This window comes from Macaca fascicularis, chromosome 11 (assembly GCF_037993035.2).
Source record: "Macaca fascicularis isolate 582-1 chromosome 11, T2T-MFA8v1.1".
NCBI lineage: Eukaryota > Metazoa > Chordata > Mammalia > Primates > Cercopithecidae > Macaca > Macaca fascicularis.
The window spans coordinates 102,900,470-102,914,510 of record NC_088385.1 but is presented as its reverse complement, the minus strand read 5'-3'; the positions used below and the strand labels follow the sequence as shown (position 1 = coordinate 102,914,510).

At 38.2% G+C, this 14,041-nt stretch overlaps 1 protein-coding gene across 1 annotated transcript in view; it reads left to right on the top strand.

Annotated features, from left to right (window-relative positions):
- Positions 1 to 13,096, top strand: part of CCDC38 (coiled-coil domain containing 38) — a 60,842-nt gene extending 47,746 nt beyond the window's left edge. The window contains exons 11-15 of the mRNA XM_005571906.4: positions 12 to 163; positions 1,459 to 1,594; positions 7,425 to 7,630; positions 10,584 to 10,677; positions 12,955 to 13,096. Of these exons, the coding sequence (XP_005571963.3) occupies positions 12 to 163; positions 1,459 to 1,594; positions 7,425 to 7,630; positions 10,584 to 10,677; positions 12,955 to 13,068 (702 nt within the window). The 3' untranslated portion in view covers positions 13,069 to 13,096. The remainder of the gene's footprint in view (positions 1 to 11; positions 164 to 1,458; positions 1,595 to 7,424; positions 7,631 to 10,583; positions 10,678 to 12,954) is intronic.
- The last annotated feature ends 945 nt before the right edge of the window (positions 13,097 to 14,041 follow it).

Genomic DNA, 14,041 nt, shown 5'->3' with positions numbered 1-14,041 from the left:
TGATTAATTAGGAGCCAGCGCTTTATTTCAAGGAACCAGAGGAGTTACTTCAAGTCCTCAGAGAGCTGGAAGAGCAGAATCTTACTTTGTTTCAATATTCCCAAGATGTAGATGAAAATCTTGAAGAGGTAAACAAAAGAGAAAAAGTTATACAGGATAAAACGTAAGTCATTATAAACAAGTAGATTTATTCCATTAAGCAATTTCTAACCAGAGGCTGGGTCCAACTCATCCACATGTGGCTTTTCCTCGTGGTCTCTGTGAATGTAGGCTGGGGTTTTTAATAGTTTACATTGTGGAGTGCAAACGGTAGATGTCACATTTACACAGAATAGACTGGCTTTAATTTTGTCCCTACTTCCTTTCACTTGTCAACATATTTTCCTAGCTAGTAACAATAAAAGATATTTTGAAAAAAGACTAAAAAGAATTAAAATGGCACCTACTGCCTTAACTTTTGTCCAGCGTAGTTTTCGCCCTCTTGGCTAGCTGTCATTTACTTTACCAAATCATGCTGTGGATGATAATGCTAACAGATGTATTGTCACTGGCCATGACTCTCAAAAAAAAATTTTTGTGATTAAATATTATATCATTTTATAAAGTTCCTGTCAAGATATCAGGGCAAATATAGAAAGGATTTCTGTCAGGGGAAAGCGGCTGGATTTGATCCCTCACAAAATTCCTTCCTCATCTAAAAATATATAATATTACAAACTTGAAAAAGAGTTGAATTACAGAGAATAGATCTTTATATCTACTCATTGCAAAAATGTGTAGAATCTTTTTTTTCAGAAAGTTTTCTGGGCCAGAAGATGAAAATCTTTTTAAACAATAGGTCAAACTACATTTAACTTCAAGAGAAATTAATTTGTTCAGAAGGTAAGAACCTAAAAATCATTATCTCACAGCTACCCATTATCATCTGTGAGACTTTTTAATCCTTGTATCTTTTCCAGTCCTCACAGTGTCTGGTGGCCCTCCACCCACCTCCACAATAAGATTTTCTGGGACAGGGTGGGTGCAGGTGGTCAGGAAAGGGTGATCTATAGAATCCATCTCTAGAGGATCTTATCAGAATCTCTAGGTGAGGGAGTTAGGAGTCTATATTTTCCCTCTTGGCTCCCCAGATATTCTGATTATCAGCCACATTTGAGAACACTGGGTTCCTGATGCCTCCGCTCTGCTGCTATTTGGGGGAACTCAAGGGGAACCACAAAAGTAGGGGAGGGGAAGCAAATGCCTTCTGATGGAAGTTAAAAGCAGGATTTGTGCATGTATTTTTCTCATTTTAACTTGAAAAGTTGCATGTACTTTGGCAATGTCTTCAAATACAGGCTTGTATTTGGCTCACTACATGGATTTTGACACATGATCTAGAGTGTTGAAGCTCCTGACTGATGGCTATTTCACTAACCACAAATTTCAGATGAGGGTCTCTTTCTTCTTTTGCAATAGAAATAGCAACATAGAGTTTCTTTTGGAGCAAGAAGAAATGCTTAAAGCTAATTGTGTGAGAGAAGAGGAGAAAGCAGCAGAATTGCAATTAAGGTCCAGGCTCTTTAGCTTTGGAGAATTTAATTCAGATGCTCAGGTAATCACTCTTTGCCTATGGTGATTTCATTTTGTCTCATGATTGTAATTTTTATTCCCTGTGTCCTAAGTATGTGAATAGGGGAGTTAAAGCAAATCACAAGTCCTAGATTGACGACAGAAGTGGAAAGCCAGCTTGGAATTTATCTTGCCAGTATGTAATAGCCAATGTACATAGGCAGAAAGCATTCAAATTGGCATTGGAGTTCTCTTAAAACGTTGCTCTATTACAATCTGTGATATTGACCATAGTTTCCCCTTGAAATACATTTATTTTAGTCAGAGCCTAGACATATGTAGTAGTTCACTGTGTGTTATCATTTTGGTGGTAATTCAAGGAGTAATTAACAGAGGAAGTAGTGAATCAACACAATTAACAGGGACTCAACACTGACTAGAAAATTTTCCCAGCACCGAGCCTGTACTAGATTTCTGCCTCTTCAGGCCTGTGTAGACTCATTATCAAAACAGCTGTGATGTGTGCTAGTACACTTACTTATTGAGAAGTTCATCTCTCAGCTAGATGCAAACCCCCTCGAGGGCAGGGATTAACTTATTATTCTTAGTTCAGTTGAGGGTCCCCTTAAAAGTTGGTGCTCAATAAATGTTTATTGAACGAAGGATTAGGTTAGCTTTTAGACCCACAACCAGCTCCATCTAACATTGAATACCTTATAGAAACCTCAAATGAAATAAAAATTCAAAGCTAACATAGGAGGCTAACATTGTTCTGAGACCAAACTGAGGGTCAGGCTGCTGTTTCTCGTGGCCCAATAATGAGATGCAGATTAACAGGGGAGGAAGAGAGTTTTGATTTCTGTAACTAGTTACAGGGAAAAGGCCTGGAAATTATTGCCAGACCAACTCAAAATTACAGTTTTCCAGAGCTTATATACCTTCTAAGCTATATGTCTATGTGTAAGTGTGCATTCATCTAAAGACGTAAGTGATTAACTTCTTCTCATCTATAACTAAGGTCTGAGTCCTGAAGACCTTCCTCTAGAGCCTCAGTAAGTTTACCTAATCTAAATGGGTCCAGGTGCTGGGGTGATTACCCTTATCTTGTCTCCTGCTAAATCAGGGAGGTTTAGGTAGTTCCTTCAGACCCCCAGTAAACTTGTTTGTGGAGGCCTGGGGAGTTTCTTCACCCCCAATAAAACTTGCTTAATCCTAAATGGGTCCTGTTAAGAATTCCTTCATTATTTTGTCATACTTTAAGGCCCAGGAAAGGCCTAGGCAAAACTCTTGGTGGGCTTTTGTTACATTCCAGCCTTTGTATAGGGGCACTGGCTTTCAATATTGAACTTAACCACTCAGTCAGTACTGAAACGGTTGTTATGGAAGCCTGCGTTAGTGAGACTGGCCTGCCACAACATCACATTTATGGATGTGAACTTGATTTTCAAACAGAGGTTGAACTGGGGGAACTGCATCAGAAGAAGACTGTCCTCCCTTACCCACAGGTGAACAGGGTTACAAAAAGCACAAGCTGTTTATGGCTCCTCCACACACACACACACACACACACACACACACACACACACACACACACACACACTTTCCTAGGGGGTTATAGTGCCACACACTTTCCTAGGGGGTTATAGTGCCATGAGTTAGTAGGGGATGGGATTGTGCATTGCCGGAGCCAAGAAGTGTGATGATAGCCACCTTTCAATTCAGTGCTGTTTTTTTCCTAACCATTTTTTTAAAACTGTGGTACAATATACATAACCAAATTTACCACTTACCTATTTTAAGCATGCGATTCAATGGCATTAAGTACATTCTCAATGTTGTGGAACCATCACCACTATTTCCACAACTTTTTCATCATCTTTTCAACATAAAAATCTAACATCTTAACCATTTTTAAATGTACGGATCAGTAGTGTTAAGTACATTCACGTTGTTTTGCAATCTCCAGAACTCTTCATCTTGCAAAGCTGAAATTCTATACCCATTAAACAATAACTTTCCATTCCTCCCTCCCTCTCCTAGCCCTTGGAAGCCACCATTTTACTTTCTCTCTGAATTTGACTATTCTAGGTACGTCACAAAAAAAGAATCATACAATATTGGTCCTTTTGTGTTTGGTTTATTTCATTTAGCATGTTTTCAAAGTTCATCCATGTTGTAGCATGTATCAGGATTGCATTACTTTTATGGCTGAATAATATTCCATTGTATGTTTATACCATATATTGTTTATTCATTCATCTATTGATGGACACTTGAGTGGTTTCCACACTTCAACTGTTTTAAATAATTCTGAAACCAACTGACATGCAAAATGTCTGATAAATATTTGTGATATCTCCCCTCCTCCCTGCCCCACCCCAACTAAGCCCCTTTCATCCAAATTTGGTGCAACTATTAAAAAATAAAAGTGGCATTTTTGATACTCTTTAACATTGAGGCAACCAGATACCTAAAGAAAGAAAGTAGAATTGACATAAAATTCCTTTTAAAATGGCTATCCATGAAATTTTGATCGCAAGTATAAATTTGGCATTCATGTATTGCACACTCTGGAGAAGTGGGACTAATAATCCGTAGTGTCTTCTAGAGATGTGAAATGGGGGGATGGGGAGGGGGAGGCGAAGCAGGAAAATTGGGAGGGAAGGTATTCTTAGGATTTTTTGCTTCTCTGCCTCCATTTTTTTTCAGATCTCAGAATATACAAAACATAATCCTTGGAGTAAATTTAACTGCAGCTCATTTTTTAAGTTTCTTTCCCAGCTTTATTGAGGTATAACTGACATATCTGACTGTGATATTCACAAGTTATGTTACTCTGGAGCTATCAGTATGAAATGAAATTTATTCTTTCAAAACTTCCACACTCTTAATGACACTTAATCCCCTAAAAATTTTGCCCTTGATCCAGTATTTTACTTTTAAAATAAAATTTTAAGTTCAAGTACAATGTAATGTTGAGAAGTACACAAATCACAAGTGTACCTCTCAAGGAATTTCCTCAAAGCAAACACACCCGTGTGCTACCCCCCAGATCAGGCAATACACCATTATCAGCCCCTGCAAACCTTCCTCACACCTGCTTCCAGTCTTTCCCAGCCCTCTTTCCCACCGTCCTGACCTCTCATGCCATCAATCAGCTTTCTTGTTTTTGAACTTTATTGGAATGGAATCCTGTAACATGTCTGGCTTCTTTCTCTCAACACTATGTTTGTGAGATTCATCCATGTTGTTTAGTGTAGCAGTTGTTAGTTCTTCACCGAACATGAAATGGAACATAAACTGCTCCATTGTTCAATTTGAGGAATGTGTTTATCTCTGGTTTTACTGTTTTCTTTGCACAAGGAGCCGATGAGTTGCAATTGAGAGAACTGTGTACAGTCAACACACAGAATGTGATATGGATTAGAATGACAGAACCCTTGAGTTTGAAAGATATCCATCCCCGGCTTCCCCTCTCCAGTTTTGATACAATGATTCCTCCTAAAACACTGCTCTGGTCATATCACTTCCCATTCACTGTTGAAAGGCACCTGAAGTTCTCTGCTATCAGTCTTCCATAATTCCCGTCCCATTTACCCGGGCAGACGCTCTTGACAGCTCCTAGGTACGGTGGGCTGGGCCTGCCATCTGGGGGCAGTTCCAGGGATGGGGCTGAAACTTCCCTTCGCTGTCGTCAATTGGCCTGTGCCTTGTGCTCCCTTTTCTTTGCCTTTTTGCTTTGTCAGGCCAGGCTCTCAATCCCTTTTTCATACGTGAATACCTTCATTCATCCCATTCTCCTCTCCTGTCTCCTATCTCTTGTTCTTACCTTGTTATCTTAAGGAAATATCTCTTCTCACCATTTTCTCTCCTCTTAGAAGAGGGAATTTAAGGAAAAAAGGGGGAGGGGGCAGTGGTGTAGAAAAGACATCATAAAAAGCCACTGCCCTGCTCATCCATCTCTAAAGCCATCTAAGTGTTCAACAGGTCTCCTTCAGAAATTTCCATCAACTAGCAACCACTCTCATCTTAAAGTTGTTTTTCCTCAAAACCAGTGGTGAATATATTTTTAAAGTATTTTTCTCTGCTTTATTTAGTGACTCACGTTGCAGCAATGTTGTTTTCATATGCAATTTACAATATTTCAATCCGATGGGTTACTTTTATTTTCTTTTATATTTTTCTATGTCTCCAAGGTTTAGAAAAAGAACGTGCTGTTACATAAATAAGAAACATAGTGTTATTTTAGAGAAAGGGGAAAAGGGAAATTTATGGCCAATATAGGACTTTTGCTGTTTTCTATTATTATGTATTTCTCCAAGTTTTCTAAAAGGATCATGTCATTCATGTAAATAGGAAATATAATGAGTGTTACCTTACGAAGGTAAAAAGGAGCTTTATGCTAAACAGGACCATCACAAAGCTTTTTAAGCTAGGAGGTGGAAGAGAAAAGCTGTTGGAAGTACACTCTTGATATCATATCTTGGGTTGTAATTGTGTTGGTGGCTCTGTAAGGTGTTCATGGTGCCAGGAAGGGCTTCCCATGGCTCCAGGAGCCACATCTGTCTTGAGAGTTATTTGTCGCTGGATTTATGGTGATGCTCATCTTCTTGAGCGGAAGCAGGAAATGGGGCAGAATACTACCTAGAGAGTGATTCACACTGCCTAGCAGTTTGTTGAGCTCCTCTTAATTGCAAACACCGGGTTCACAATGGTGAAAGAGGATGATAATTTTCTTACGGTCCTGAGACAAGTTACCTACCACCGTAAGAATCTCCACCTACAGTTAAAACGGCACAGTGTCGAGGTACGGGGATCAGCAAGGTTTGGCCTAAGCTTTTGTTTAGACTAGAATACTGCAACGGCTTCCCAACGAAAACAGTGAAAATGATACTTCTAAAAAGGCTTTAGTAGGCCAGCCTGGGTACCTGTTTGCTTGCAACTTTTTTTTTCTGAGAGAATGCATTCAGTCATTTATTCAGCAAACATTTATCCAGTGCACAGTTATGTGCAAAGCACTGTTTTAGTCGTAAGTTTAAGCATAAGATGTAGCTCCTGCTCTCCTGGTCTATAAGGATAAGGCAGAGAACTATCATATAGGATGATTATAGTTTCACAATTATAACAGAGTAATATATGCAAAAAAGAAGGGAACTGGGTTACATATTGTGCCAAAAGGAAATGCATCTGAGCGGCAAAAAACGATTTAAAATGTTTGTTGCCTCTATTTGAATTCTTAGGGAGTCAGATATACAAAATCATTCAAGCAAAAAATATTCTGCCCATTATAATTACTTTTTATATCTAGAGTTCAATATATTTTAAGAAAATAATCCAAGGTGTTACTATAGTAATGCTCTGACTATAAATTATGATATAAGTTAAATGTCACTGCTGCATTTTCTCAATGATCTGTTTTATTAAAACTTCTCCTTTAAAAAAGTAAACATCAGGCCAGGCACAGTGGCTCACGCCTGTAATTCCAGCACTTTGGGAGGCCAAGGCAGCCCGATCACCTGAGGTCAGGAGTTTGAGACCAGCCTGGCCAACATGGTGAAGCCCCATCGCTACTAAAAATACAAAATTTAGCTGGGCGTGGTGGCGCATGCCTGTAATCCCAGCTACTTGGGCGGCTGAGGCACAAGAATCGCTTGAACCTGGGAGGTGGAGGTTGCAGTGAGATGAGACTGCACCACTGCACTCCAGCCTGGGTGACAGAGCGAGGCTCCATCTCAAAAAAAAATAATAATAATAAAAAAAGTAAATATTTAATAGCATATACATGGGTTTTTACTGTAATATAGTAAAATGGTATTATATATTTATTGAATGTGCAATGTGATGTTAATGTTTTCTCCTCTTCTCAATCTCAGGAAATACTGATAGACTCACTTAGTAAAAAGATTACTGAAGTATACAAAGTCTGCATTGGGGATGCTGAGGATGACGGCCTCAACCCAATTCAAAAGCTGGTAAAAGTAGAGTCTCGCCTGGTAGAACTGTGTGATCTCATCGAATCCATTCCCAGAGAAAATGTGGAGGCAATTGAGAGGATGAAACAGAAAGAACGGCGGCAAAAGTATATTCAATAAGGATAAGAATGACTTAATGAGTAGCTGGTTTTGCTCAGATTCCACAAACACATTAGCAAGTCTCTTGTGTAATGCCATATTATAGGGACACAGTGAGGAGGAATGAAATCCAGCCCTGCTCTCCTCATACAGCTATTATTTAGCGTGGAAGACACATTCATCAAATATTCTTAGGAAATAAATGTGTCATTACCAATGGTAATGAGCACTGCGAAGGAAGGAACTGGGTGAACAGAGTTCACCAGGGGCAACTGACCTAGTTTGGGATGGACAAACTAGCCTGGAAAAGCAAATCTTTCGTAATTATATAAAATTTATGAATAAGTAATTACATGAAAAGTTTTGACTACCTATCACGGGGAAGGAGAATTGCATTGGTGGTGAAGGACCCAAGGCATAGAATTAGGAGCCTGTCATGGGAAAACTGCAAGCAGACTCAATCTACCTGTAGTTCTCCCATGAAGGGGTCCTAATTCCTAATGAATTGTTTGACAGTCAGAGCTACATAGTGAGGGTTTTCCGCAGTGTATAACTGCCAACACTTACGCAACGTTCACTCATTTATTCCTCAAGACAACCACATGAGGATTATCGTCCCTGGAGCCCCACCCCATCCCTCATACCCTTGCATAGCTTGGTGCCCTTCAAAGGAGATCTGTGCATTGAGGGTGGTATGTCCTGACCGTGGCCTTTCAGAATGCATTCATTTACAAATTTCCATACCAAGTTAAATAAGAACTTTTATGGACAAACAGTTGTCCTTTGGTATCTGTAGGGGATTGGTTCCAGGACCTCCCAAGGATGCCAAAATCTGCAGATGCTTATGTCTCATATAAGATGGCATATTTGCATATAACCTACGTATATCCTCCTGTATACTTTAAAATCATTTCTCGACTACTTAATACAATGTAAATGCTAGAGCTGTCATACTGTATTCCTTAAAATTTGTAGTATTTTTATTGTTGGGGCTTTTCTCCAAATATTTTCAATCTGCAGTTGGTTGAATGCCCAGATGTGGAACTGTGAATATGGAGGGCCTACTGTCCTAGTTTGAGGCAATGATTATTGTAAATATGACCCCTAGCCTACTGTGGCATGTAGAGAATGTTTACAAGTGGGATGATGTTCATGTAATAGCAAAAAACATGTTGAGAGGCCAACTAGTACTCTGGCTACCAGGCTGGGGATTAGACCATGCTGAGTGAGTTCAGTTCAACTATTTATGACTTTGTGACCTTAGGCAACACAAGCACTCTAGGCGGTTTCCTTATCTGTAAAATGGGAGTAATAATGGTACTTACAGGTTGTTGTGAGGATTAGATGATCCAAGTAAATTACAAGAGCATGCTTGGCACATAGTAAGCACTCAAATATTAGCCACTTGTATTAGATATTTTGTTATTGCCTACTACTTTACAGATGTATGGGTATGCTTACCCATAGTAAAAATGAAGTCCAGACTATATTACGGTGATTCTGATGGGATCTTATTGAACATAAAGCAAGCTTTAAAAAAAATTATAAATGAAAAGTTACTCCTTCCCTAAGATGACCTCATTATGACTACACTAACAGCACTTGCATCTTTTTTACAGTAAAAATATATTTGCATCAAAGTGTAATTACAACTCATTTTTAGCAGTGATACATGAATGTAATTCCAATTATTTACATTCTTCTTAAAAAGAATTTTAGCTGGGCCAGGCGCGGTGGCTCACGCCTGTAATCCCAGCACTTTGGGAGGCTGAGGCGGGTGGATCACGAGGTCAGGAGATCGAGACCATCCTGGCTAACATGGTGAAACCCTGTCTCTACTAAAAATACAAAAAAATTAGCCAGGCGTGGTGTCAGGCGCCTGTAGTCCTAGCTACTCGGGAGGCTGAGGCAGGAGAATGGCGTGAACCTGGGAGGCGGAGCTTGCAGTGAGCCGAGATTGTGCCACTGCACTCTAGCCTGGGCAACAGAGCAAGACTGTCTCAAAAAAACAAAACAAAAAAAAAAATTTTAGCTGATTTTCCTCATGGTTTGGGGCACCTAATTTTGCAATAGAAATGCTCAGTACATGTTATTTCCATTCCCTAGTATATAACCTTACACTTAGAATATCATTAAATGGGTTCATAAAATAGCTATCACGTATTTAGTGCCTATTGCTCACCACTTTGTACTTGATAAGTTGCACAGATTAATTTTTCCCTCAAAATAACCCTAAAGAGAGTATGACAAATAGCATTTCTTGCTCATAATTTGAGGATATTATTCAAAAAGATTAATTGGAAGGTACACTTTTGTGGCAGCTCACTAAGCTATGCATTTGTGTACTTTTCTGTATGTATGTGACACTTCAATTGAAAGGTTTAAAAAGAGGAAAAAGTAGCTGAAAGTTAATTCAAGTAGCTATAATACAAACTATCTGTAAAGTGCTGAAATGTTTGGGAGGCCAAGGCGGGCAGATCACGAGGTCAGGAGTTCAAGACCAGCCTGGGCAACATGGTGAAACCCCGTCTCTACTAAAAATACAAAAATTAGCTGGGTGTGGTGGCATGCACCTGTAATCCCAGCTACTTGGGAGGCTGAGACAGGAGAATTGCCTGAGCCCAGGAGGTAGAGGTTGCAGTGAGCCAAGATTATGCCACTGCACTCCAGCCTGGGCAACAGAGTGAGACTGTGTCTTGGGAAAAAAAAAAGGTAGACCAAGATCTGGGTATATTTTATATTTTCCAAAATGATGAAATTTCTTCCCATTTCAAAATAGTATTTGTTTTTGAGATTTACCTGAATATTCAAAAGCCATTGTTATGAGTAAAGATGAAGTATCATTTTCATTTAACTTTAAAGGAGGTCTTCTGTTCACATGGCTCATTATCAAAGAGTAATGTACTTTTCTTACTTAATGTGATTTATAGTTACAAGAATGTTTCTCCCTTCTTGTGACAGGTTTCGTGATGAGAAAATGAGAGAAAAACAAAGACACCAAGAGGAAAGGCTAAAAGCTGCTCTGGAAAAAGCAGTAGCACAACCAAAGAAAAAGGTTTGTTTTGCTATTAATAGATCCAGCCATATCAATATGTGAGTGCCTCTGTGGTACAAAAACAAAATACTTTATTCGTCTAACTTATCCAGGTTGAACTTCAGAAGGATAATCTTTCTTGCTCACAGCTTCAATTGGTCTCTCTGGTTCCTTGTTACTTTTAGAATAATTCAAATTAGTGGCTCTCTAGTTCTCAATTAAACACTTTTTAGTAAAAGAAGCCTCTTCTCTCTCCTCTTTTTCTTTAGCCCTAGGTTCATTAAAATCAGGTAATTTTTTTTTAGTTTTTTGGAATAGATTATAAAAGCATATTGTTCAAAGTTCAAAAGATACAAGAGTATTCAGTGTAAAGTCAGTCTTCCTCAGTTCCCCTTCCTGGAGGCAACCACTGTTGCCACCACAGGTTCATTTGCATCGCTCTGGAAATATACATACACATATATGTATTTATGTACATATTCCTTTTCTTACTGATAGCTAGAAACTTGGCTTCTTTCACTCAGTAATGTTTTGGAGATAAGTGAACCCAGAGAATCCACGTAACTGTGGGGACTGTATACAATCCCCATATTGTAAAGATAATGAGATTGACAGCTGGAGTCAAAATGATTTGCCCAGAGTCACTATGACGTAGCAGCAGAATCAGGACCAGAAGCCAAAGTTCTTTATTTTGCAAGACCACCTGTCCAATCAGAAGTTTGGGATTAGGCAGTCACGTACATGTGGTCCATCACTTCTACACAGGGTAAGGAGGGCCTTTTGTTTTATATGCCACTCTTTCCCTCCTCTGGGATACAGTCTGAAATATATTCCAGAAGGACAATTTCCTGGTTATCTGCAAAGCTATTGTGGACACTGATTCTTACCATAGTAACAGCTAACGCATAACGAATGCTTACTGTGTGCCTGACAACCAACCTCTTGAGGTAAGAACTTGAAAAAAATTTTGAAATATGGGAATTAATATGTGCCATAGCAAAAAGATGATTACTTCAAAATATTTTATTGAAATACTTCACCTTAAAAAGGGTATTTATCTAGTTCAATTCTTTCCATGACGACTTTCCTCACCTGTTCTCTCCTCCCAAGAATTAACCATTCATCACCCTTCTACATGGACTACTTAGTAAACCCACCAAATTGAAATTATTTTTTAATATATTCACCTTTCCTTCTAGACCATAAGTTTTATGACGTTTGTATCCCTAATACCTGGCACATCATGGATACTTGATGTATAGTGAATTAACAGACTAAAAATGAGCATAAAAACTAAACCTGAAAAAAATTGGGGAAAAAATGGTTATCTGATAAATCAACAACACACAATGATCTCTGATAGAAGCTGACCCAATTAGGACACTTCATCATTGGTAATTTTTTCAGACAGTATTAATAACAAATGTTACCAAAGATCTCTGACAGTGAAAAATTCTGATATTGCGGAATGAATTCAGAGATTCTAGTCCCCCAAGGACACTTTTGTTGTTACAGTGATGGGGAAGAGTGCTATTGTTATTTAGGTTCTCTTGGGCCTGCAATGCAGGGGACAATCTCACATAAGAATTGTCCTAAAATGTCAATAGTGCCTTTTGAACACAGTGGCAATGTCCCATCAAATCTCACAGAATTATGGCAGTTTTCCCACTTATACATTTAATTTATACAAATTCAGCTACAAAAGCAAAACAAAATAAAAAGCAGGCAAGGGAATCCCAAAAGTAAAGAGAAAAATAAGTAGTAATCTACTTGAGTATATATGCCCCAGAGAGAATGAATAGGTATGAACTAGGGGTTTCCCAAAGCCTCTTCTGTTGGGAACACCTCCAGAAGCCAGCCAGTGTTCAAGATGGTACACGGTTTTCTGGACTTAACAAGATTTCTAAATGCTAGTCAGGTGCTCAACAGGAGAAAGCCATCTCTTCCAACCATGAAGGAAAAACTGGCTATGGCACTTACTGAGAAAATGGTGGCCTTCAACATGGTGCTTTTCTAGGTTGACCACATTTGAACCGTATACTACTGGATGACTTTACCTAAGTTTTCCCACTTCCCAATAAAACCTAACTGTTGCTCCTTCTGCATACTTATCAGTGTCCAGTTTGCTACTCAACTTTGCCTAGCATGTTAGACATCCGTTAGGTTACAAGTCCTTTTTAACTGTGATTAGTTAATATTACAAACCACATTATTCCTTGTAAAAATCAAGTTAATATTGGTATTTCACAAATTTCAATAGAAAATAGAAAATATTAAGTATTTTGTTTTTCTTTTCAGTTGGGAAGACGACTTGTCTATCATTCAAAACCTCCATCTGCTAACAAACAGCAGCTACCTTTAGTCAATGAAACAAAAACAAAAGCACAAGAGGAAGAATATTTTTTTACTTGAATAAAAGCAGTAAGACATTTTATTACCAGAATGTCTTAGGTATATTTTGTAAATCTTGGCTTTCACTAATGACAATATTCTGCCCCATGTACCAGGCCTAATCAATTTGAGGAAGACAGGCGCTTATTCTAAGGGCCATAGGATTAGGAATAAGTTATTTTCTTTTGTTGAAGTCTTTATTCATAAGTATTAGTCCATATAGCTCAACATTGTTATCTATACTTTGAGTTGTTCCACTTGGGGATACACAAAGATAGTTTACTGATAAAACTGTATGGTAAATGACCACTGAAGTGTAATAATGGCCATTCTCTTACAACATGAGAATGTAAATGATATATTTTCTCAACCCATCTGTAGGGAAGTTCATAGCATGCTGTTATTACTATGGAATATACATTTTAACAATGTATAACTCTAAAATATCTGAAGGGTTTTGAAAGGCTTAAAACTTAACCTCGAAGTTATGGTCTCAGAACATAACTGTGAGACCGGTTTTTATTCCACATTACGTTTTGTTCAAAGAACTTTTTTCTCCTTAGTAAACAAATCATATGCCCTTAGCCTGAATGTCAGTTCCCAATTTCTGTTGTGCCCTGTCTGTACAATCATTTTAATTTTTAGAGGATGTTTCAGTTTTAGCTACAATATGTGCATTTAGCTTATACTGACACCGAATTAACATGTAATTTATTGACTAAGTAAAATAAGACAGAATATTATTAATGCCAAGAAAATGTTTAATTTTATACATGTTAAAAGTGGCTCAAAAATAACTTGAAAACGTTGCATTTAAAAGGTCGCAGCTAATAGATAATTTTACAAGAAAAGGTCTGAAATTCACCTTCATAAAAATATCTAAAGCATATAATTATCCTTTATGGGGGAAAAAAAAAAAGAGTATTGAGCTTACAAAAGAAAAGCAACTTAAATGAAATTCGGTGGCTTTTAAAGCATTAGTTCTGTGAGTAAT